At 38.4% G+C, this 27,565-nt stretch overlaps 1 protein-coding gene across 1 annotated transcript in view; it reads right to left on the reverse strand.

Annotated features, from left to right (window-relative positions):
- Window positions 1-27,565, reverse strand: part of MYO16 (myosin XVI) — a 418,102-nt gene that overhangs the window by 155,240 nt on the left and 235,297 nt on the right. The window contains exons 23-26 of the mRNA XM_081084505.1: window positions 8,333-8,408; window positions 3,349-3,524; window positions 897-977; window positions 205-410 (exon numbers count right to left, since the gene is read on the reverse strand). Of these exons, the coding sequence (XP_080940631.1) occupies window positions 205-410; window positions 897-977; window positions 3,349-3,524; window positions 8,333-8,408 (539 nt within the window). The remainder of the gene's footprint in view (window positions 1-204; window positions 411-896; window positions 978-3,348; window positions 3,525-8,332; window positions 8,409-27,565) is intronic.

The raw sequence follows: 27,565 nt of genomic DNA on the forward strand, positions 1-27,565 counted from the left end.
CCAAGGTATCAAAGTTTAGCAACTTTTTACATTAGCTTTATTAGTGCATTTCCTTGTTTCCCAGAGTACTTTGTTTCTTCTGGATGGGAGAAAATGAATAATAAAAGCAACGCCATAATAAAGAAAAAGACCGGAAGGCCCTCGTTGCAACATGGTCGGTATGCTCCACTGAACAATAAACAGTGTTTCACGAACAAAATTTACCTTGACAGGCAATCTGAGAAGGACAGGCGAACAGGGTATCCATATCGGATGATCTTCACCATCGCCAGGACCCCAATATATTGCAGCTGAGCAGACACGTAAAAATTATCAAAGGTATCTGGCAGCTTTGAGTTATTGGGCTTGATGCAATGAATAAAGTGTGGCGTGCACTTCTGAAGTTTTCCAATAATATCCGTTAGAGATTTCTAAGGAGAGAAGTAAAACCAAACTGATTCTTCAAAGACAACAAAATATAAAGCAATTTTTAAATAAAAATCTTTATCTTCAGCCCTAACTGGTTTGGCTCCATGGATAGAGCGTCGGCCTGCAGACTCAAGGGTCCCAGGTTTGATTCCAGCCAAGGGCATGTACCTTGGTTGCGGGCACATCCCCAGTAGGGAGTGTGCAGGAGGCAGCTGATCGATGTTTCTCTCCCATCGATGATTCTAGCTCTCTATCCCTCTTCCTTCCTCTCTGTAAAAAATCAATAAAATATATTTTAAAAAAATCTTTACCTTCGATCAGGACTTTAAAAGTTATGCCTTCACTCACTGTGTGTGTGTGTGTGTGTGTGTGTGTATGTATGTAAAGGTACTCAAGTGGTCAAAAAAGGGGGAGGGGAAATTCTATATAAACCCCCTACAGTTGATATGATCAAAATTTAGGTTTTAGAATCAGAAAACATCACTGACCCTGAGTTGTGATGCAATGGTGACTGGACCTCCTCGTTCCAGTCTTTGAAGAAATGTAGAAGTTCCTTTCTTTTTCAATAACTATAAAGAAAACAAAAACAAAGAAAGGGTGGGAAAATTTACTTTACTAAATTCCATTTAGAAGGAAAAAACTCTCTCATCCATGTAAATTCGCTGACAGGCAGCTATAGATTTAAAACAGACTATAAAAATCAGTATCAAATGACTTTCTGTAACACTACCATAATGTTGGGGAAATGGGAAACTACATATAAAATAACAACCATTACTACCAACCCTTCAAGTAGGTGGCTGTAAGCATCCTGCGCCCACTTTAATTTGAAATGAAATATAGATCCAGACTCACTTGTTAGTACAATAAACTCGCCCTGGTATTTTTACTAGTTGTATAACTAACTGTCCACATTTATCATGAAATGTCACTGACTCTAGGGCAAAATAACACTCTTTTGTGTTACAAAGATTTGATGTTTTAACAACCATTGGTTTGTTTCCTTAAGATTAACTATGATTCGTTTCTCACCCTTTATTTTTCCCTACCCTTCCTTTTCTTCATTTTAAACTACAAAACGTTTGCCTGGCTGTGAAAAAAGAACAATAGACTATTTTCTGTGATAAGTAATTAAATACACCTCTTAAAAGAAAAAAAAATCATGTGTAGTGAAGATTAAATCATAATGGAGATAAAAAAAAATAGTCAGTTAAAATGAAGCCAGGGGGAGTGGAGAAATAAAGGGCACAAGGAAATTAATTAAATTCTACCATGGTCTAAAAGGAATCTCAACCACTAATGTACCTTTACATTTCACAAAATCATACAGACTTAAGCCAACATATCTAGTGATCCAAAATCAGTTATCTTTAAATAGAAAGATCTTTATAGAAGAAAATATTCTAATAAAAATCTTGTCAATTTGGTGTTATTGCTGCCATGGCAATAGCTCTTTTCCTTCCATTAAGATCAACTGTCAAACAGAAATGATTAATTATCACTGATGAGGGACTGTCAAATGACGCGACTGGTCCAGGATCAACCTTTTCCTACAAACAGGAAGCCCAGTGTGACGCTCCATTAAAAAGTGGGCTGACTCCTACCTACTCCGCCAGTCACAGGGGACGACGTGCAGGGATGAGGGCAGTTTGAACAGAAGTGAGGAATGGAACACTTAAGGAGTAATCATAATAAATAAATCTCCACCCCTTGAAATTAAACATTCAATATCCCTTTCTGGGTGGAGGAACTACTGTGAGTTATCTCTCTTCTGCAGTCCTTTAGGGAAAAGACTAATGGCATCTATGCCTGGTAATGTTTAATAATTAAGGTTAAAAATTACAATTCAGAGGTGTGCGGTGATTTCTTGCTCTTGATTTCCAGGGTGATTGAGAAAGGAAGGGCCAACAGGTTCAATGAAACCCTCAGGGGTAGAGATCTTCCTTATAAAGGGTAAATCTTTGTCTTTTTTTATGTAAAAGATGCCATTTTTGTATTCAGTAAGGTTGAATTCCTGTGATCATATAGCTATATCAAAGGATCCCGAAGTCTCAGGTCTAGGAAACACACACACACACACACACACACACACACACACAAACACACAAACACACATTTCTAATATATTATACACATTTCTGCCACTCTTCTAAAATAGAGCTGATTTTAATTATGCTTTCATTTTAATTGGTAAGCTAAAATGCATTCCAGCAAGCTACAACTGAGTATCTAAAAATGATTGTCCTGGACACCTTCCCAATCATATTTCTCATCTTTTATGGTTTTGGTAGAGGCAAGCAAAACAAACTGGGCCACACTGAATTTTAAACTGAAGACATTTCAGTTTGAAAAAACTCTTTACTGAATTTTTAGTTCTATTTCACAAATAGTTTGAACCATTAGGTATAAGAGCAGCCACACTTGTGTGAGACAAATATACATTTAAAAAATAGTATAATAAAAAAATAACTTAAATGTCTACAAAATATGCAGTAAAAACATTCTAACACCTGAAAAAGGCACTGTGTCTGTGAGAAACTGCAATTTATGTTCAGAGACTTAAAACCTCTCAAGTAATTAATGTCAACAGAATAAGGTAGCTAAGTTAATCCCACCTTAGCCTACTAGCCCTAAAATTTACTTCCCATTCATCACAGAGACAGTCATAGAGATGAAACATAAATAGGATGTTGCACAGACAACCAACACAATTACAAATACTGTGTATTTGCTATTGAATTTTCACTGGAAAGTACTTTCCTATACTGGTCCCTCTTTCTGATGTTTATACTTCAAGTAGGCATCCTTTCATTTAATTTTTAAAAATTAAAATAAAAATTTCTTTCCTTTACTAATTATAATTGTGCTTTCTTAAAAAAAAAGGAGCAAACATTCTAAGCAAACTTAAAAACAACCAAATGGCAATCACAAAATTCCTACCTTACTAAGTTCTAGATAATTCCTGTTTTCTCCAATAGTTGAAGAAGCTGTCATTTTCTTATTGAGCAGGGCAGATTTATGTCCTCTGAATTTAAAGGAAGGATAGGAAGATAGAAGGGATCCTGTTTGTGACAGTTTCGACTGGAACAAGTGATTGATCACGACATTTTCACTAGCTAGGAAATAAATAAATGAATATTGTAAGGTGGCACTAACATTGTTATTTACATTATACTTACTCCTCTTCCAAGTCCTTCAGCTAGTAACACATTCAGAGTGGAAGATGTAATCGAAGAGTCCATCTTTCCCTTTGCCTCTATTTTATTTTCCCCACAATGCATTATACCATTTGATGAATTCTGACCGCCCTTGTCCTTGGCCAGGTGTCCTGATCTATGTTTCCCAGTTCTCCACCTGAGTGCTTGGTCCCTCACTCTCTAATTGTCACTTACTACTCTCCTAGCTGTCTGAGCAGAATCTTACCTGATCAATCCTAAGGGGCTTTAATGCACTTGCCCAAGTCATGAAGACATGGATTCTCTCAGGAACTCCTCTTGCAGGAAAGTAACTACCCAGGAACATGCTTCCCAAGCATCTAAGCTGTCTCAGGGCTGGATGTAAGTACCTTTGAGACTATTTGGTAACTGCCAATCCGTACTCCTTAATCCCTTCACCTTTGTTACTCAGTGCCCCCACACCTCTCCCCTCTGGCAACCATCAGTCTGTTCTCTGTGTCTATGAGTCTATTTCAATTTGGTTTGTCCATTTAGTCTGTTCTTTAGATTCACATATACATAGGGAATATAGTCAATACAATTGTAATAACTACGTATGGTACCTGGTGGGTACAGGAACTATCGGGGAGAACACTTTGTAAAGTATACTATTATCTAACCATTATACCACACACCTGAAACTAATACAACATAATATTAAATATAAACTGTAATTGAAAAAAATAAACTAAAAGTAAAAGCACGTGCTGATATGTATTAGATGTTATGTTATACAAATTCTAATAATTCCGGGACCTCATTCCTTTCTTCACATCTCAGAAAGAAACTGGAGTAATGATGAATGAATTTTTGGTTATAAATTCAAACAGCGTAGTCAAAACTGTAGATGGTGTTGAAGGATCCAGAAGGCATTTTTCTTGCGTCACCTCTATCTATACAGAGGCAGGTTTTCAAGCTTTAGTTTCCTTTTCTTTAAAATGACCATGACAATAGCTACTTTGAGGATTGCTACAAGATTAAAATGTGAAATAGTGTGCATAAATAATTTAGGATAATGCTCAGCCCATCGGACAGTTAGCAATGTTTTGCACCAAAGCCATTTTACCTTTTCTACACCCATATTATTTTGCTTGTCCAGGCTAACATATTTATTAGCAATGCACTCAGTGCAAAGTCATTCTATGAATAAACAAACAGACAACCAGGGAGAACTGTCCAGAGGGGGAAGACATGGTCATGGAATGCAAGAAGGCAAGAAGAAGCCCTTTGGTGTTAGATGAAAAATAGAGGTCACAGCATACATTCATGACTTTAATATATAACTATATAGCTATCTATAGATATAAAAGCCTAAGTGACCATTGGACCGGTAGCTATGATGCACACTGACCACCAGGGGGCAGATGCTCAACACACAGGCATGAAAACATGGAACATACTGATGAGTCTCAGAGGGAAAGGGGGAGGGGAGATGGCGGAAAGAGATTAACCAAAGATCTTATATGCATACTAGAGGCCTCGTGCATGGATTCGTGCACCGGTGGGGTCCCTCGGCCTGTCCTGCGGGGATATGGCAGAAACCAGAAGTTTGACATCCCCCGAGGGGTCCCAGATTGTGAGAGGGTGCAGGCCAGGCCGAGGGATCCCACCGGTGCATGAATCGTGCACTAGGCCTCTAGTATTTTTATATATTGATATATTTTCTATATCTATATCTTAAATTTGGTAGTTCTAAAAGAGCCAAAAAGCCATGACACCACAATAGAAATGAGCTCACGAGGCCCCCAGACCTTCGTGTTTAAGAATAAATACTATTCTACTCTAAAATAAATCAAGGCTTCTTGGACACATGGCTGATTCTGTATCTGAGGCAAGGGAGAAAAGCCTGGAACATCTTGGAAGGAAAAAAATGCAAGGAAGTGCTAAAAAATATTATGAGAGCCTGTCAAAAGGACATAGGAGGCTCTCACTGGCCACATGTTGGCAATTTCAACATCAAAATAATAACAGTAATGGATTATGATTCATTGAGTAAATAAGGGAATCAAGAAGAAACTAGACTTCTGGTGGTGAGCACATAACAGAGTATACAAATACCAAATTACAATGCTGCACACCTGAAATTTATAGAATGTTATCAAACAATATTACATCAATAACATTTTTTAAAGAGACAAGGAAAAAGACAAAAGAATTTATGAGTTCATATTGATAATTAATTAATCAGAAAGACGAGTTCTTATAGAATTTACTGTTGATGGAAAAAATGGGTTAGAAAACCATAATCTTGCAACCATAGAGAAATCATTAATTTAGGTAGGAAGCATTCATTTATGCAAAACTAATGGGTGGAAGTTTGATGAGGACAAAAATATTTACACTGTCTCAAAGTGCTTCCTTAAAAATTACTTATCAAAGAAAAAAGTGACCTTTGATTAAAAAAAAAAACCTGAAGTATGCCACCTTCAAAAGTGATCAAGGTTAACTGGTAAAGTTTACAGGGAATCATAATTAGACATTACTATTATTGTATCGATGTTACATATTCTGAGAATTACTGATGTTATATAAGATAACACTCTTGATCTTATACCAGAGTTTTAGGAATAAAGATGCATTTGACTTAATCTCAAATGAATAAAAAATATATGTATATACACACACACAAAGGGAAGGAAGGAAAGAAGAAATGAAAGAATAAAGGAAAGAAGAGAGGGAGGGAGGGAGGGAGGGAGGAAGGGAGGGAGGGGGGAGGGAGGGAGGGTGGGAGGGAGGGAGGGAAGAAGGAAGGAGGGAAGGAAAGAAGGAAGGAAGGAAGGGAGGGAGGGAGGAAAGAAGGAAGGGAGGAAGAAAGGAAAGGAGAGAAGAGAAGAATGGTAGAGAGAGAGAAAAAGAATAAAAGAAAGGAAATGAAAAAATATGGAATAAGGACATATGGGAGATCTTTGAACTAATTTTGTAACTTTCTTTAAGTTTAAATTATTTCAAAATAAAGATAAATAGTAAATATATAATACCATGATCCATTTAAATAAATAAAATTATTAGTATTTATTGCAAGTCTATGTATGGATGCAACCACAGATAAATAGTGTAAGATATTAAAACATTTCACAGATTCATAAAATACTGTAACAACCATGCATCTTTTGTTCATATGATAGAATGGGTGTGCAACTATGACTCATTGGCCACATCTGGCCTACTTCTTGTTTTGGTCAATAAAGTTTCATGGAATACACCATGTCCATCTGTGCTGTCTAGGGCTGTTTTCTTATAACAGCAGAATTCAGCAGAGACCTTATGACTTGCAAAGCCTAAGGTATTTATTTTCTGTCCCTTTAAGGAAAATGTTGCTATGTCTTGCATAAATATCTAAGAGCACTTGGTGAATTCTGTCTTCTTCCTCAATGTGCCTAAATCCTGAAGTGTTTAGAATAAAGCAAGAATCACTAGTTTTTCTCTTGGAAATTTTAGCAAGTTTACACAAAAGAATGGCTTTAAAATGTTGGGACTCTATTAAAATAAGGAGAATTGCAATATCACTAGCCATCATATCCTCATTCTAAATATATATTCTATGACCATAAAATACAAAAATAAGAAAATGTCATTGTACCACCTGGAAAACATGCTGTATATAAGAGCTTTATAGAATGTGTGGGTTAACTGAAAGTATGTTATAAATGAAAGTTCAAATATTGAAAAACAATAAGACATTTCCAATGCCATGATAATCAGTAGGACCGTTTTTTACAATTTCTTCCTTCTATGTGGTATTATTCCAAGTCCATATTTTAGCATTAGTCTCAGTCATTCAGAGAACTCACAAAAACCCTAAGTTCTAAGAGGCAAGCAGAGTAATTCCCTGTGTAAAACAATATATTGTAACTGTGCTGTTTGGCTTGAGGCAAATATGTTCCTCAAACCAGAAGTGATAGGAATATCTTACTTCTAGCTCAAAGGTGTCCCCTTATTTCATGAAAGACTATCATGTGCTTCTTTCCCTAGGAAAGATAAATGACACTATCTCATTCAGAGCAACATAAAGCACAAAAGATGATATGCTTTAATTCACTGAAAAGGTTATTAGGAAAATGTGCATCACTGCAGAACTGCTATTAAGAAAATAATGACTAGAGGAGATAGAAATATGTATTGACATATATAATTACACTATATATACATGTAGCATATAGCTTTAGTATAGTATAGAATTACAGATATACATATACAAAGTACTAAGATTCAGGAGGTAGATGGAACCTATAAATGTATATTGATGTATGTATATATGTATGTGCATGAATACATATCAACTTGTATGCTTATTCTACTTTGTGAGCATTAGTTCTTTATATAAATTACATAAGAATAAACTACCCCTTATGTGTGTTTCAGAATCGTCTTAAGTAATGGAATTCACCCTGCTGTGGCCTAAATAACTTTGGAAGCCATATTCATCTTCATTAGTCTTCACAGAAGAGCTTTTTTATATTCATAACACTAGAGTGTTAAAGGTGTTTTATATTTCTATCTGCTAAAAGCTTAGTTAAATTATGGTTTTTACTAGGCTCCAAATTAAATTGTAACCAATGTATAGTGTGGAAAGATCCATTCTTTATGATTCTGGGCATTAGAATGTAACAGAATTTAAATTATCCTTTAGCTGGTGGCATATTTTATAGGATAATGTTCAGAGAACTAAGAAATGTGGGGTATTTTAACCATAGGAAGGAGAAACTTACTTTTCATTACAAATGAAAGATTCCGTGAAAGGCAGTCTTTATTTTTTTCAATTGCTCCAACAATTTCATACGTTACCTAGGATAAAAGAAAATGGCATAATTATTAATGATGAAACATGACCACAAGAATAATTCCTTTAAAGAACAACTTGATTCGGGGGAGGTTTAAAGTTATTCATAAAAAGCTCCTTCAGGTCTTAGAGTTCACATTACATGCAGGTTCAAAGTGCTCACCTGTGTGCTGTCATTCTGCACATCACACAAGGGACACCTCTCTGTTCTAATTTGCAAAGCCCTCCTCTCATCATTAGTTTAAGAGAAAATGGTGGTGACTCACATTCATAGAGTCACCTTTATAATTAAGGCCTCTAACCTGCGCAGAAAACTCACTAAGCAAGTGGAAAGACTCCGTGACACCTTGAAAAGGAAGTGTGATTTCAGTTTGACAAATTCAGTCTCTTTATTAAAAGGGCCCTTTTGGATCATTTTTTAAAAAATATATTTTATTGATTTTTTACAGAGAGGAAGGGAGAGAGATAGTTAGAAACATCGATGAGAGAGAAACATCGATCAGCTGCCTCCTGCACATCCCCTACTGGGGATGTGCCCGCAACCCAGGTACATGCCCTTGACCAGAATCGAACCTGGGACCCTTCAGTCCGCAGGCCGACGCTCTATCCACTGAGCCAAACCAGTTTCTGCAAGGATCATTTACACCATTAATCTGAAGTCTTTAAAATGAAGAAAACATATGAAAAAATAATGCCTAGATTATTCAAGGACAGTTTACTTCTAAATACACTTAAATGACTTTATTGTCTGCTTTCATTGGTAATCCACTCTGGCCTGGAAGATTTGGTCTCTTAAGAGATTCATGTTTTATTGCCTCCCCCAATCTCAGCTAAGCATGAACTCCAATGTGGTCTTGAGAAATCAGCTCAGCCAGAAGGCTTATCAGTTTCAACAGCTGCTTCTGCTTCTGCTTCTTGTGGAAAAATTTTGAGGCATGTCACTATGGTCAGGTGTCAGAGGCTCTCCTTTGCCCTGGTGGGTCAGGACTGAACTAAGGGAGGCAGCTGCCCAATGAAGGCCACCTCTTTTTTCAAAAAATATTTTTATTGATTTCAGAGAGGAAGGGAGAGAGAAAGAGGTAGAAACATCAGTGATAAGAGAGAATCTGATCTGCTGCCTCCTGCATGTCCCACACTGGAGGTCAAGTCTGCAGAGTCTGCAAGCCGGGCATGTGTCCTGAGTGGGAACTGAACTGAGACCTCCTGGTTCATATGTTGACGCTCAGCCACTGAGCCACACTGGCCAGGCTGAATGGCACATCGCCCATAAGGGAGTATGGGTGGTTAGGTCAATAAAGACAACAATCACCAGACTGCTTGTGAAATTTTAACTAGCCAGCTTGAGAGGACTGTCTCATGGGCAGCAAGAGGGGACTACACAGAAAAGAAATCCATGAGAAAGAGGCTATGTACCTAGTGAGAGGAATATAGGAAAAACCCAAATAACCCTGAATGAGCCTTGCAGATGCACATTCAGTTGTAAGAAATAATTCAGTTGTGGACCCTTCACCCAATCACTCCAATGATAATATCCTAGCAAACCATCACAATCAGAATATTGACATTAATGAGCTAAACATTCAGGACATTCACATCATCGCCTGGATCACCCGTGTTGACAATTTATGGGTACACTCACCTGCCTAAAATCAATTGAACACATCTGTATGAATCTATTTCTCCATTCTTTAATCTGTTCCATTGACCTATGTCCTCACCTCCATCTTGATTAATTTATAATATGACTTTAAATTAAGTAGACTAATTCCTCCCCATTATTCTCCTTTATAAGAGTTGTTTTAACTATTCTACTTTCTTCATGTTTTCATATACATTTTAGAATAATATTCACTATATATTGCTATATCTAAATAAAATTTCACATGATTTTGATAGGAATTACATCAAAACCCTGTATCAATTTGGGGAGAATTATTACTATATTATTAGTAAATTGACTATTTATTGTATTGTCTTCAAATCCACAAATATGACATATATCTCCTTTTATTTAGATCTTTGACTTTTTTCATCCACATTTTGTGGTTTTTAGCATATAGATCTTCATGTTTTGTTAGATTTATACCTATTTGCATTTTTATGAGTGATTATCAATGTTATATTTTAAATTTACTGTCCATTACTAGTATCTATATATAAAAAACTAAGTGACCATTATGACCAGTCGACCAGTTGCTATGACACACACTGACCACCAGGGAGCAGATGCTCAGTGCAGGAGCTGCCCCTAGTGATTGGTGTGCTCCACAGCCAACCTCCCACAGCTGGCCAACCTTCCGTGGTCCTCCCCCATGTCCCTCCTCCCCCCCCCCCCCACCCCGCAGGCCAGTCAGCCCGATCAACCTTGAATGGGACTGGGTGAGACGGCCCACTTGGCCGATCACCAGCCAGGCCAAGGGACCCCACCTGTGCAAGAATTCATGCACCAGGCCTCTAGTATAGAAATAACATTGATTACTTTATGTTTATATTGTATCAGCACTATGTTTAATAACAGTAGTGAGAGCGGACATTCTTACCTTGTTTCTGATCTTATGAGCAAAACACTGTCTTTCACCATTGAATATAAGGTTAACTGTAAGATGTTAGTAGATGCTCTTTATCAAATTGAGGTTGTCCCCTCTATTCCTACATTTTTTCTAAGTCTTTTTTTTTTTATCATGAATGGATGTTAAATTTATAAAATGCTTTTTCCACATCTATTTATATAATTCTGTGATTTTTTTCTTCTTTAGCCGGTTAATATGGTAGATTATCTTGATTGATTTTCAAATATAGAACCAGCTTTGCATCCCCAGGAAAAATTAATTATTAATGTGAATGATGTTTTAACATATTATTGATTTATATTTACTAGTATTTAAAAGTATTTTGCATTTGTATCATGATGAATAGTGATCTTCAGGTTTTTTTTTTTCTTTTGTGGATGTATATAGTCTTTGTCTTAATACTTTTAATATCAGGGTAATAGTAGCTTCAGAAAATTAATTAAGGAGAGTTCTCTCTTCTATTTTTCTAGAAAAGATTATGTAAGGTTAGTGTTCATTTTCCTTCAGGTATTTGAGGAAAGCTCCAATGTAACTATATGGGACCAGAGCCTTCCTGTTCTGTTCAGTTGAGTTAAATTACAAATTCATATCCTTGATGATTATCGAGCTATTAAAATTATGTAGTAATATTGGGTAAACTGAGGTAGTTTGTGCTTTTTGAGGAATAGGTCCTTTTCATCTAAGTTGTTAAATTATTAAATTTATAACAGCTGATTGTAATTCCCTTTTGATCTTTTTAATGTCTGCAGTGTCTGCAGTTTGTAGTGATACTTCCTATTTTATTCCTGATGTTAGCAACTTGTATCTTTTCTCTTTGTCATTCTTACTAGCTGTTTGTCATATTTTGTGGTTATTTTAAAAGAACCAGATCTTTGTTTTATTGATTTTCTCTGTCCTTTTAAAATTCTATTGATTTCTGCTCTTTGTGACTGCCTTCTGTTTTCTTGCTTTCAGTGTATTTGTCTCTCCTTTTTCTAGGTTGTTAAGGTGGGAGTTGATTATGATTTGAGATTATCCTCTTTTCTAATATATTCATTTAGCTCTATAAATTTTCTTCTTGACCTGTTTTAGCCATGTTTCACAAATTTGATTCTTGCATTTTCATTTTCATTCAGTTCTACTTTTTTTTTTAATTGCCTTGTGAATTCTTTATTTATTTTTTTATTTTTTATCCATGGATTATACAGAAGGGCAATGCTTAGTTTCCAAGTATTTGGTGATTTTCTTGTTATCTTTCTGTTATTGACTTCTAGTTTGATTGCACTGTGGCAGGCAAATGCATTCCGTATAATTTTGATCCTTCTGAGTTTATTTAGTTTTGATTTATGATCTTTTTTGCTACATGTTCCATGGGTACTTGCATGGACTGCATATTCTGCTTTTCTTGTTTTAAGTGTTCTATAGCAAAATAGATCCTCTTGGCTGGTGGTGTTGTTGAGTTCTTCCATGTTCCTGCTGCTTTCCTAGGAAGATGTGGATCACTTCTCTGGAGGAGGGTGTTGTAGCTTCCAACTGAAACCTTTGTTTTGGCTGCCTCCCTCTGACCCCACTCAGCAGGAGAAGGGAGGCACAGCCTGGTACTGCTGGGTGGGAGAAGTCTAGCTTCCTCTCTCAACCTCCTCTGACATAAAAGAAGAGGGGACTCTCAGGACTGCTGGGCAAGCATGGGAGCTCTGGGTCTCCACTGGGACTATAGCCGCACTTCCGGCTGTCGGGTGAGCAGGCAGCAAGAGTAGATGTGCTTCTTTGTTTACTAAAGTGCACTCCACCAACTGTGTGTGGAGAGAGAGGAGCTGTGGCCGGGCTACCTCTGGGCAGTGGCGAAAGTCCTGAACCCCCACTAAACCTCCAATGACATCCCCTAACCGTGGGGGTGAGGTGGGAGCACAGTACAGATTCAAAAACTTAGCACAATGCTGAAATCTGAGATCTGCCTAAGCATTTCAAAATCATGCACACTAAAAGGAAAACTGCAATTTCAATAAATGTCACTGGAAGGTGTTTTTTAATTGTTTTCACTTTTAAAAAATGTATAGCAAATGAGGTGGCCATGGCTAAAAAAAAAAGTAATCTGATCTCTGGTAACTCACATGCTTTCTTTTTGTCTTAAATGAACACACAAACTTAAAGTAAATGTTGATAAAATGATGGGAATAGAAAACCAAAAATCTAACTCAATAGTCACTCATGTCAAATTGCTGATAAATCTTCACTATCTAGGGAAAGATGTCCACTTTACCTAATAAAATCCTTTGATTTATGGCATAGTTCCAGGTGCTTCCCATTGTACTTTCTCCTTACTTCCTGCCACTCTGCTCCAAAATTCCTCTCTTAACATGACTCCTGCCTTTCCATTTAGGAATTTCCTTTCCGGCTTTTCCAGCTGCCAGTGCCAAGTCCTTTTACCAAGGCTCCACTCCCTAGGAAGAGCTTGGCGGCCCTCCTCCTCAGCATGTCCAGCCTGGTACCCAGCCTGGTCAAGGTACCAGGACTTCCTGGCTTCTCACCTAGGGAACATGGAAGGTAATGCCAAGCCCCCACCTCTCAAGATGACCTTGAAGATATGTGAAAAAACTTGTCAGTACTTAGCTTTGCATAATACCTATCACTTTCTACTAATATCCCTCATACCTGCTTCTACTGCTCACCTGCACTTTTCTCCCAGACCTTCTTAGAAACTTTTTTTACATTATGGACTTGAGAAGGACTCATGGAACATCTATGTCCCCTATTTTTGAGGCTGCTAAATGGGCTGCTTATCCAAAAAAGGAGACTCTCATCCTGTGCCTGTAATTGTATCAGTCAAAATCCATTCATTGCCCCACAGAGAAATTGCTTCCAAATAAAGCAAGTCTCCCTGAGAATCTAAGTACATCACATTCAATGTCTGGATCTCATTGAGACCAGTGGCTTCCAGAAGGCAGAGGAGGCAACGCAGTGGGACAAGGCCCCTGGGTGCCTGGGCAATGCAAAGGGAGGTGAACTGCAAAGCCTCGCTGAATGGGAAGAGGATTCTATGAAAGGGAATCCACCGAGGAGGAACTCGACGTATCCTAGAAGTCCCTTATATCTGGGTGAGTCTGCCATGTCATCAGAATAGTTAAAGATCTATCCTCTCAGCTGAGCCACTGGGGTTGGGGGGGTGGGGGGAGTTGAGGAACATACAGGTGCTGCTGAAGCAGCAGGAAGCAGGTTTGAAGCAGAGACCTTTCTAGGTCATTCTGGACAGCTGCTCTGCTCACAGCCCTCTCCTCCCTATTCTTGCTGTTTTGTTATGTGAGGGATGAAAGAAGAAAAACATGAAAGTCGCCAAAGATAGAGACCTGGTTAAATGCTTGCCTTTTCCACTCTGCCTTTATGTTTTCTTCGTCTGAAGGGCTGGATGGTAGGATTCCTGCTGGAAGTGACAGCGTCCCTCATGCATGTAATGGTGGAATTTATATGCATGCAGCCTAATACAAATCTGAGGAAATCGTCATGTATTCACAGATTTCCTTTGGAATGATTCTGTTCAATAGAATGAGTCCAAAGGAAATTTAGCAATTTGCTTATGTTTCAGCCATGAGCAATACGCGTCTAAATGCCTGAGTGTGTGTGCCCGTTGAAGAGTGCAGGATAAACTAGGGAGCAGGGAAGCATGCTGCTTTTCTGGAAGGACTCGCTGTAACACTCTGGGGCTGCAATAAATATAATTAAAAGATAAATTGTGTTAGCTATATATGAAAAGGGAGTATAAAACTTTCACCGTGGCTGTGAATTACAATTCAGTAAGGTACCTCGTTTCCTGGGTCCACAAAGGAAAGGAAAGTTATGAAACGCCAAACCACATGCATCTTCTTTCTGCGTGAAGGCTGTCTGGCTCATGCTTGGCTAATCACCAAGGAAACAGAAATATCCAAAGGTGAGAGCGCCCTGCGGCAACGGCTCTATCCACCATCACTGATTTGAATTCCCCGAGTGGAAAGCAAGAGCAGTTGGCTGATTCGACCTTGATGAAGAGCTGGGGCTTGGTGTGTTCCCACGTCTGAGGTCTCAACCCCTGGCCAGGAGCCTGGCCCACAGCAGGAGAGCAATGAGAGACAGTGGAGCATGTGCTAAGCTGAGCACCTTCTCTGCGGCTAATAGCTTCAGTGTTTCTGAAAATGTGCTTCCCAGAGTCCCTATCGGGAAACGTTCGCTGGTGCTTAATAAACATGCACACCGTTCAGACCTCACCCGGACCTCTAATCGTCATTGATGGGGCTGGAGCTAAGGAACCTGCATTTTTAACTTGTTCCCCTATTGATTCTGTGCACCTTCAAGCTTGAGAGTAACGGCTCCAGGTACCAGTGACTTATGCTCTGTGAACTCTGTCCTCCTGGGTGATGCTGGCAGAGGGTAAGGGAGCCCAGGGACAGGGTTTGCAGAGGATCGATGTTTTCTGCGCATTTGAGAAATGGAACAACTAGTAGAGCAGATAATGGCATATTTTTAAAATGCTGATAAGTTTAAAATGAGACTATGTATAATTATACTCAGGCTAAACTTTCCCCCCCTTAGGATAGTTAACATTTTGTAAATGGGTATAGAGAAAGAATGTTCAAATGCTTTGTCTAAGACCTTAGCAATAGAAGCCAGTATTTTTAAAAAACAAAAACAAAAAACCTTATTACTGTGGTGCCCTGCAGAAGTCATATACAGTGCTGGAAGTCTGGGGAAAATGAGGTGAATGAGAGTGTACTAAAGGAGAAGGGACAGTGGACTGAGGGTTATGAAGGAGGGTTCATATTCTATTTCCTACCTATCGGCCTAAAGACACACAGGACCGGGCTGCACTAATGAACTGTGGAAGCAGGAGTAGTCAGTCACTCAGCTTCTCTGAGCCTCACTTTCCTGTTTATTCAATATAATGTTGAACTGGGGCCAGTTCACACTAAAGTTCAATTATTTTATTAGCATAGACCATCAATAAAATAAATTACTTCTAGGGGATTAGAACAGTTATATATGCACACACTAAATGGGCGTAAGTGGCTGCATCTATGTAGATTTTCAAATTGCCTTTGATGTGGTTAATAGCAAAAGTTAATAAATACAATCTTCATTGAATCAGGGTTAAAAGACTACATTTGGAAAAAATCAAGAAAAATAGCTAGGACTGACCTTTAAAATATATTTCACACAATGTAATGCATGTTCATTTATAAAATTTGGAAAATACTGAAAATTATAAAATAAAATTTACCTCTAATTCCTTTTTCCAGAGATAGCCTACTTCTTTTCTCTTCCCCCCCCCCCTCTTTCTCTAGCTATTCACCTTCCTATCTAACCTATTTTTGTCTAAGTATGCACTGTCAAAAGAATTGGACTCCGCCACACGTTGTGCTTGATAATGTCTTTCCCTGTTACATACACCGTTTACTCTCTGGCAAATCCCTGTCCTTGCCTGCTCTGTGGTATGTCACCTAGCCTTCCATCTAGGGCTGCCACCGGGGCCCTGGCAGAAGACTGGAGAGCAGGACTAGGGCGAAAACCGTGGGATTCCCCTTCCCGCCCAACAAACACTGGCTCCATCCTCATCCTACAGCCCACTGCTCATGGCCCGTGTTTCTGGGACAGGCTACCAAGGTTCTGGCTCCCACTGTCTTTGGCTCCCAGGCCAGTAATACTATCTCCTCCCTTTTTCTCTCCAGCCAGAGAGGAAGTGGCTGTTTCCACTGGGGACATACTTCTGGGTCACCTCACTGTCCCCTGTCTTTCTCCTAAACTTTCCCTGTGTAACTATTCTCTGTAACCTTTTTCTTATTGAAAATTTGGCACAGTTTCTTTTTCAGGCTAGTTCCTGACCAACCTCTACCATTCCCAATTTCTTCTTCTTTTTTTATTTTCATATATACTTTTTTATAGCTTTGAGAGAGAGAAAGAGAGAGAGAGAGAAAGAGAGAGAGAGAGAAAGAGAGAGAGAGAGAGAGAGAGAGAGAGAGAGAGAGAGAGAGAGAAATATCAATGATGAGAGAGACCCACTGATTGGCTGCCTCCTACATGCCCCCTACTGGGGATTGAGCTTGCAACCCAGGCATGTGCTCTGACTGGGAATCGAACCATGAACCCCTGGTTCACAGGTCCATGCTCAACTACTGAGCCACCATGGCCGGGCCCCAATTTCTTCTTTTGTCTAATCCTGCCTTGGTGCTGACAGCTCAGACGCTTCTGCTTGCTCCACAGCTCACAACAGGACAGGGATAGACACACTATTTATCACTGTTCTCAAAACACCTGAAGAAAGATAGCAAAGGTCTTGAAGGTATAAAAGAAAGCAAAGAGAATGATGCAGGGACTAGAAGGGCTGATGGATAGAGACAACGTGATAAGAAGTATTCATTCTAGAAAGACTGAGTGTGGAAGGAGATATCATCTAAGCCTATAAATGAATCTTGCGGAGAGAGCAGAATGGACTCAGCATGCTTGCTGGGATGCACGGCCTCGCAGGTCAGACAAAGGAGAAATGGAAACAATAGAGCATTGCACACCAGGCTAGAAGCATAAATATTACAACTCTTCAGTTCCTCATTCAGGCCAGAATCTGGAAGCAAACAGAAAAGTGCCTGAGTGGCAAAACTATGGTGTTATAGTCGTATGAGGGCTTTTTGTGACATCATTTAGATTCATTATTTAGACTTCATATGCCTTAATCTTCCTTCTCTCTTACTGTTACCTGCTAAGAGATTAGCTATTGTTTTCATATAAAACACTACATTTAAATGAGATACTTTTCCACAGCATGCATACTGTACCTTGTAAGTCAATACATTATAAGGACAAACCAATTTGCTAATTCTATTATCACAAATGTATTTCTGATATGCAAATCAATATTTCCATGTGATTGAAGTGCTGAAAGTTAATTTCCCTAACAAAACCACGTTCAATGATGATTTAGGTATTTCAGGTTATCTCAGATTACAGAATGGGTTCTAACATGTGTTTTTGGTAGTACTGGTATTTGACTTATATGTATGTGTATCCATTCATATCTATCTATCTATCTATCTATCTATCTATCTACCTATCATCTATGTATCATCTATCTATCTATCTATCTATCTACCTATCTACCTAACATATTTGATTTCTCTATCTATGGCTCAATATGCTGGTCTATTATCTATTGCTCTCACACCAAGTTTAGTACACAATAGTGATTGCTTTATGTAGCATGCAAATATGGCCATAAGTACTTTTATGCATTTCTTCCCTCGTCTCCTAAGCCAAGAGGAAGGCAGCTTCATGGGATACTTCTTATATTTGACATTGTCCCATCAGTTAGAAAGACATTGCAAACTGGTGCTCAATCCCCACTAAGAAGCAGGGCAGTGGGGGTAAGAAACAGCCCCTTTTTCCCATACCTGCAATGCCACTCCCCTTTGACATTTGTCAGTCTGTTCTCTATCTATAAGACTGTTTCTATTTTGTTTGTTAGTTTATTTTGTTCATTAGATTCCACATATGAGTGAAATTATGTGGTCCCTGTCTTCCTCTGATTGGCTTATTCCTTAATATGGCTTATTAGCATAATGTTTTCCAACTGAAAAAAGGTGAAGGGAGTAAGCAAAAACAAAGCAAAGCAAAACAAAACAAAACAAAACAAAACTCCTAGACACACACACACACACACACACACACACACACACCAGTATGGTGATTACCAGAGAGAAAGTTGGGGCGAGGGGGGGGGGGCGGGGTGCTGAGGGGAAGTAGAAGAAGGTAAAGGGGGAGTAATTAAAGGAGACATGACCTGAAGTTGCTGAATACACAACAGAATATGCATATGATGTATTATAGACTTGTCCACCTGAAACCTATATAATTTTATTAACCAATGTCACCCCAATAAAAACATTAAAAAATACATACATCAGAGATAAAAATGTATAACACTGGGTGGGGGGCGGGGGCGGGCAGGGGAGAAACAACCCCTGCTGCAGTGGGATGAGCTGTGTCCCACTTAGAAGAGGAGGGCACAGAACATACGATGTTTCTGATGAACTACAAAGAACACTGTTACGTTTTTGGCCCATGCCACACCTGCCCAAGAGGACACATGGGCCTTGGGAATAATGGAGCCCAGAGAAGGGAGTGTGGAATGAACACCAGAAACCGAGGCTGTGGGGGAGCTGCCACCCAGGAGAATTGGCTTCACCAAGGTCCTGGGAAGGGCGTCCAAAGTTCCCAGGGGAGGAGGGTCTCAGTACCCATAAAAGCAACCAAGAGTTAGCCCTAAACACCAAAAGGCATACACAGTGTGTGTAAAGCCATATTGTGACAATACAAGGCGAGTGAGCACAAGAAAATAAAGAAATCAGAATGCCCGAGGCCACTGTACAGGGCATCCTCTCTGGTTGATGCATGGGGGGACTTAACTTCAGTTATGCCTGCAGTTCTGATTATTATATAGGACTACAATTACTGAACTGAGTCCGTGAGAGCCTATGAAAGCAAGTAAAGAACTTTCTGCGACTAGAAAAATATCACTGGAGCCGCCTGCGTTTTTATCTAGTTATAAGAAGAGAGAAGAGGACGGTCCCTGCTGAATATATTTTAAAAAGGAGTGTGAGCCAAAAATGAAATTGAATCTTGATTACATCCCCCGAGTTGTGCTTGTTCAACTACCAGGTACATGAAGAACAAGAGTGTTAAAATGATCTGCAAGATCTGATTTTTTAAGGAGAAAGCGCAGTTTATTCTTCCAGCAAGGAGAGCGAAGCTAAAAGGTAGAAATGCTTAAAAGAATGGTTTATGAGCAGTTGGTAAAGAAAGCAGCCATCACTGCCACTGCTTCAGGTCTATTACTAACAAGGTGGATCGGAATAATCACATTTAATTTCGATCAGTGTTATCAGAGAAACAAGAAGGCAAACAAAACAGAGCAGTAGGGACGTCTTTAAGTAAAAATATCCACTCATCCTTTTATTGATAATTACCACTTATGTTATACTAACACAGTTAGTGTTAGGGGACTATTAACGTAAGCCCAGAGAGTGAGGGAGGTAATGTGAAATAGAGTACTGGCCTAAGAAGGAGTGTTTTTAAATTTGAGAGATAAACAGGGGAGAGAGTAGCTTTTATTTGGTAAGTAGCTGGGTTTCTGATTTTACCATGAGTTGTAAAGTGGGGCATATATGGAAAAATCAGTTTAATTCATTTGTTTACTTTTTGAAGTACGTTGAGAGGAAGAAACTTCAGGAGGTGGCTAGGGAGTTTAGTTTAGTCAGCTTCTGGATCTGTTGCATTTCAGATGCTACCCAAGCAGAGATATTAAAAAGCAGATATGAAGCCTACAGGAGAAACGGTTGCACTGAAGATTTGGGAATCATCTCATAGACAAAACTGAGTCAATGACAGTAACTAAACACCCAGGAGAAGACATCAAATACTACCATGAGAAACATCAATATTTATGAAAGAAAAAGTTCACTTATATTTTATAATTTTATAATCCCTCTCTCCACCATGTAATTTATATGATGCAAAATATAAATCCAAGAAGATAAGTAGTTGGACTTAATAGGTGATAAAAAATGCAAAACTTTGAGATATACTCTAGAATATAATGTATCACATCAAAATATAGTAAAGACTAGAGGCTCAGTGCACAAATTTGTGCACGGGTGGGGTTCCTCAGCCTGGCCAATGATCGAAGCCTACTGGGGGGTTGACTGGGTGGGGGGAGGGACCCTGGGAGGTTGGCCGGCCAACCCCCCGATCAAGGTTGATACGAGGGGGGTGGCCAGGCAGGGGGCTAGAGGCTGGGGGAGGTTGGCTGGCCACGGAGAGGGGCCATGGGAGGTTGGCTGTGGGAGTGCATTGTCTACCAGGGGGAAGCTCCTGCATTGAGTGTCTGCCCCTTGGTGGTCAGTGCGCATTATAGCAACTGGTCAACCGGTCATTCTGGTTGTTCGGTCATAATGGTTGCTTAAGCTTTTATAGATATAGATTGGATTTTAGCAAAAAGAATAAAAGATCATTTTCAACAAATACAAATGGGTCTGATAATTTTTCATGCTGGTTTCACCTCTCTATCTGAGGTTTGCTGAAAAGAGTCTCCATTTCAAGTGCAATAATAAATTGATTTCTTTATAGCATCAATATTTATAAGCAGAGTCTTCTATTTTTTACTTTTCCATTAAGCGATTCTATCTAATAGTTTTGCTTGCTTGCATCCTGATTTACTTTAAGTTGATACTTTTTAAAAGTTATTAGGAACACATGGTATTATTGTTAAGATTTTTTTATCTAGATACCTAGAATATATTGGACATTGCCTTGAAATTGACACATCTGAAATATATAAATATGCCTCATTGTTTCCTTCTAAAGATAAAAAACAATCCACTAATAATAAGCTATCAATATTCTAGAAAATATAAAGTTTCTTATTTAAAACTTTGTCAGCCCATGAAGGTAACAGAAGCTATTGAATCTTTGAAGAAACAGTAAGAGTTCCTAAATGGGACCCTGCATTTTCTCTTCCTCACCAAAACCTGGGTAAGGAAGCATTTATCAAGCCCCTGACAAAAATTTATGGCAACGGTGAAACTGATAGAAACAACAGATGGCCAGGCACCTGGTAGAGTTAATTTTTGTTTTTCTAAAAGTCTGTGCAGGAGGTGAAAACATACTGATGTAAATTAAGCTCTTTCTGTGTGAGTCAAAATATCTTTGTCAAGTAACCTTTAATAGTATCAGTTTGGCTTAGACTGGATAGATTCACTGTTATGTCTGGGGATTCTGCCCGGAGAGAAGAAAGAGAAATAAATGGAAGCCTCCCTATTGATTAGTCCAGCTCCTTTTCCTCTTGATTTAAAGGTTCACTTTCAGAGTCCTCTTGGATACATTGTGTCTCCTACGAATGTCTAGGGGGTGAAGGCCAGTGGACAAGCTACAGAAGTTGTTCCTGACACAGGTAAAATTGGGAAGGTAAAAAGGCCAAGGCTTCCTTTTCACACATGTTATGTAAATATGTCTAAGGACAAAGAGCCAGGCTTTCACCAGTATGTCAACTAGAACCTATTCTAGTATCAATGAGATAAAGATCTCTACTTCTCAGAGATCTGGGTAACACCATATATCTAAACCAATACATTTCAAACTTAATTGATTCTACAATAGGGGTAGATCCTTTTCAGGGAGAAGGAAAAAAATTCAGGTATTTTATAGATTTGCCACAAATCAGTAACATCGTTTTTTTCTCCACATCACTTCCATGAGCAACATTTTGGTAATATGGTTCCCACACAGGCCTGTGGGAATCAGTGAGTTGAATAATAATCATCAGGGCTCAGAACTGTATTGCTGAGATGTGGTTTAGGGAGATGGAAGAGGAATCCTTATGAATGCAATCAAAATCCACCCACAGAAAAACACGTCTATAAGCACATTATATAAAGAGGCTATTCTATCATAAAACTGCTTCTCCGAACATGTATATAAATTGCAGACAATGCTTTAATTTCCTTAAGAAAAATCATATTGAAAGGATCTTTTAAAATTTGTACTAAAGTTTCACATACCTATATGCTGAATTAAAATATTAGTCATAAAGGCAAAAGGTAAAGAACATAATTTTTTACAAAAAATCTCTTTAATTGAGGTAGAACTTCTCATCACAAAAATACCTTGTATATTCAGTGAAAAACAGAATGTCATATTACCAAAGTTAAATAGTTTATCTAAATGTTTTTTAAAATTATATTTTCCATAGATAGAGGAATAGCTTGACTTTTTTTGTGCGTATCATCCACTGAAGTTGTTTAAGTGTAATAAGAAGAGCAAGAAAGTATAACTGTAGTGGTTACATTTTCCCTATCATCTGCTGAAGATATTAATAAAATTGTGATAAATAAAAATGACTACTATAATATGACTTATAAAACACTGCTTTATGCAATGTGAGCAGTCATAAGACATAAAAACTAACTAATACAGTTTTGTGAACTAATCAAGGACATTTTACCACTAATTTGATTTAAGTAAATCGAGTCCCTAATATTATGGTGTGAGAATATAGCCAGTTGATTAGACCCCTGAGACATTTTTAGGTCTTCAATACCTATGATTGATGAGTTCAAATTTTTCCTAAATATGGTGGTATTACTGCATCTAAAGCTATTGTTAGGGAAATATGACTCACAGATTTGATGCAATATCTCAAAATAATCATATTTGCATTTATTGCTTGCTCATTGTTTAACCTTCAGAACAAGTTTATGAGGTTCATATCTATATTCTCCTTAATTACAAACTTCATGGGTGTGTCAACTGAAGGCCAGTCTCCTACTCAAAGTCATAGCAATGGAGTCCCAGTGCCTCAGTGCATAACCTACCACTTGTCTTTCCACCACACCACACCACACCACAGCAATTCCATGACTACAGACAACAAACACTTTACAAATTTCCCCAAACACCATGGCAGAAAGAGAAAAACATATGGGACTTGAGGAAATGAGACACTGTATTGTGATCCTCTAGCCCAGTGGTTCTCAACCTTCCTAATGCTGCGACCCTTTAATACTGTTCCTCATGTTGTGGTGACCCCCAATTTCATTGTTACAAACTGAACATAATTAAAGCATCGTGATTAATCACAAAAACAATATGTGTTTTCCGATGGTCTTAAGCGACCCCTGTGAAAGGGTCGTTCGACCCCCAAAGGGGTTGTGACCCACAGGTTGAGAACCACTGCTCTAGGCTGTAGTGTGTTGAATAGCGTACCCTAAATTCATGTCCACCCAGAACCACAGAATGTAACTTTATTTATCAATAAGATATTTTCAGATGCAATTAGTTAAGATGAGATTATACTGAATAGCATGGGCCCTAAATCCAATGACCAGTGTCCTTCAAAAAGAGGAGAGGATGCACAGAGACACTTGTATGGAGAAAACCATGAGAAGATGGAGGGTGTTGTGTCTAAGCAGAAGAAGAAAAAGGAGGAGGAGGAGGAGGAGGAGGAGGAGGAGGAGGAGGAGGAGGAGGAGGAGGAGGAGGGGGAGAGGAGGAGGAGGAGGAGGAGGAGGAAGGAGAAAACTATTGCTGGCAACCACCAGAAGCTAGGAGATGGCTTGGAACAGATTTCTTTCAGTATATGCAAAAATATAAAATAAATAAAATTTAAAAAAAATCTGATGACACTTGATTTTAGAGTCTGGCCTCTAGAACTGTGAAAGAATAAATTCCTGCTGTTTTAAACCACCCTCAGGAGACACACATAGCTGTTCAATCTTTGGTGAATCACTGACTTTCCCCAAGGCTTACTTAACTGGAAAACTGACACAGTAGCATTCATACACATGGTTAAAATGCCTCAGAGGCACTTTGTAAACTGGAAAATGCTATGAAAGCATAAGGCATCATTACTGATTGGGGAAGGCAGAGATCGATGCAATTTGGATTAGGCCAAGAACTTGATACTTGGAAGGATGGGTGGAATTTGGAAAGAAAGAGGGCATTCCAGGTGAGAAAAAACTTATGAGCAAAAATAAAGGTGGTAAGATGCAGGGGTCACCTTTAAATATGACAAAGAAATTCTACAATGCTATGAGTTAAAACTACTCACTTCTCTTTTAGTTTGTAAATGCTGAACCAGTGGACACTATATTAGTTTTCTAGGGCTGCTGTAACGAATAGCCAAGAACTGGGTGGCTCAAAACAAGACAAATTTATTATCTCATAGGTGTGGAGGCCATAACTATGAAATCTGTCATCTCTGCTCTCCAAGAGGCTGTACGGGACCCTACTTCCTTGCTTCTTTAAACTTCTGTAGCTCCAGGCATTCTTGGCTGGTGGCTGCATCATTCCAATTTCTGTCTCTGTGGTCACAGGGCCTCCTCTCCTCTCTCAAAGCTCTCTTTTCCTTAGTTTCATAAGGATACTTGTCACTGGACTTAGAGCTCATCCAGTGAAACCAGGATGATTCCTCCATCTCAGGATCCTTAATTTCATATGCAAAGACCCTTTTTCCCATGTGATACCACTCACAGGTTTTAGGGATGAGCACGAGGACATATTTTTTAGATGGCCACCACTCTACCCACGGCAACAATTAACTGTTTGGGGAAAAAAGGAGGCTAAAACATGGACAATTCACCTTAGGCAAGAGCAATATTACCAACTTGATTTATGTAAAAAAATCAAGGCCACAGAATGGGACATTTATACGAGATCCAGAGGTAATCACTTCATGGTAAAAAAAATAAAATCACAATAAACAACTTTCAGACAAAGACATTATGAGCAGAAAACAAAGAGGACCAGGTATGTAAGTGTCATATATTTTACAACTTTTAATTTTGACCTACATTTTCATTAATTTAATTCTTTTATTTCAGTTTGCCTTACTATCTCCTAATCTATTCCCTCTTCTCACATTAAAATTTAGAAACTTCAAAATACTATTTCCCATTAGAGTTAGTTCAGAATCACCTTAATGGAAATTAAATTTTCCTAAGAGCCCATGTCTTTTGCCAAATAATAATTCTTCTTTCCTTTGATATTCTTCATTTTAAAAGCCAATAAAATTAGACACACTTCTGAATTTAGTGCTTATCCATCACCAGAATTTTAAGAGCAGGTAATCCCCTAAATGATTTAAAATTTGCTAAAACAAATAACAACCCAACACAACTCACAGCCTTTTTAAATTTAGATTCATGATCATTAATGAGCCCCTGATAATATTTCATGCACAGCCAGTTTCCATTTATTTCAACTATTTCTGTAATTGAAATTAGAAAATACACCATGCTCCTACGAGTAATGAAATATTCAAATGTGTTTAGGAAAGATCTTTAGCTATAATGCAAATAATGTTGCTTAAACATTTCTAAAAGGACTTCTGAGCCTTACAATATTCTGAAGCATGGGAGGGTCCCATAGTCAGACCAGGATGGATGAGTTAATCCTGGTGGGACTGGATGCCAACATCATCACCAGTTTTAATGATTATCCTTCCTATGAGATGCAGTGAGTTTTCACTAACCAAACCAGGTAAATCAATCAAGCAGGAGCAAGTGGTTATGAGAAAGACTCTTTAGAATATCCATTAGGCCAAAGGAGAGGCTGCAAACCAAGCCAAGGACCCCAGACCCGTGGAGCTCTACTTTGGGATCAACTTTATCATCAAAGAGCTATTGAGGAATGCTCATCCTTCCAGTTACCTCTTTGCTACATCTCTTGATTCTCAAAATGCAGAATATGCTGCTTTCTGTGAAAGTGTAATAGCTCAAAATTTAAGTACAGGTAGCTACATCTGAAGATTAGAATGGCATATGGCTTGACATACTGTCACAAATTACATATAATCTATAATGTAACATGTGAATTAGTCTTTAGGGACGCCTTGGGCTACAACTCATTAGTACATTTCAGTGAAATAAAAGATTTTATAGAAAACACAAAACTGACTCCAATTATGGAAAATCCTGCTTAAAAGATAAAGGTACTTTTACAGGCAAATCCATGACTCCACGGGGTTTTGGCTCTGTGGCAACTAACTAAATGGCTTGCTCTGCTATGCTTTATTGCTATTAGAATTCAGTAATATGTTCATTAAAACTACTCAATTTTCCTCCAAACTTGCTTAAAATGTCCATACAACCCAAAGCAATCTATAGATTCAATGCACTCCTCATTAAAATAGCAATGGCGTATTTCACAGACCTAGAACAAACTCTCCAAAAATTCATCTGGAATAAAAAAAAGACCCCGAATAGCTGCAGCAATCCCGAGAAAGAAGGACAAAGTAGGAGGGATCTCAATACCAGATATCAAGCTATATTACAAAGCCACTGTTCTCACAAGTGCGTGGTACTGGCACAAGAACAAACATATAGACCAATGGAATAGGATAGAGAACCCAGAAATTGACCCAAAACACTACGCTCAATTAATATTTGACAAAAGAGGCAAGAGTATACAATGAAGTCAAGACAGTCTCTTCAATAAATGGTGTTGGGAAAATTAGACAGATACATGCAAAAAAATGAAACTAGACCACCAACTTACACCATACACAAAAATAAACTCAAAATGGATAAAGGACTTAAATGTAAGATGGGAAACCATAAAAATCTTAGAGGAATCCATAGGTAGCAAAATATTAGACATATGTCGAAGTAATATCTTCACCGATACAGCTCCTAGGGCAATGGAAACTAAAGAGACAATAAACAAATGGGACTACATCAAATAAAAAGCTTCTGCACAGCAAAAGAAACCATCAATAAAACAACAAGAAAGCCCACTTCATGGGAGAACATATTTTCCAATTTTATCACTGATAAGGGTTTAATCTCCCACATTTACAGGGAACTCATACAACTTAACAAAAGGAAGATAAACAACCCAATCAAAAAATGGGCCACAGACCTAAATAGACACTTTGTAAAAGAGGACATAAAGAAGGCCGAGAGACATATGAAAACATGCTCAAAGTCACTACTCATCCGAGAGATGCAAATCAAAATGACAATGCGGTACCATCTCACACCTGTCAGAATGGCTATCATCAACAAATCAACAAACGACAAGTGCTGGAGAGGATGTGGAGAAAA

Source organism: Myotis nattereri, assembly GCF_964212035.1.
Source record: "Myotis nattereri genome assembly, chromosome: 2".
Classification (NCBI taxonomy): Eukaryota; Metazoa; Chordata; class Mammalia; order Chiroptera; family Vespertilionidae; genus Myotis; species Myotis nattereri.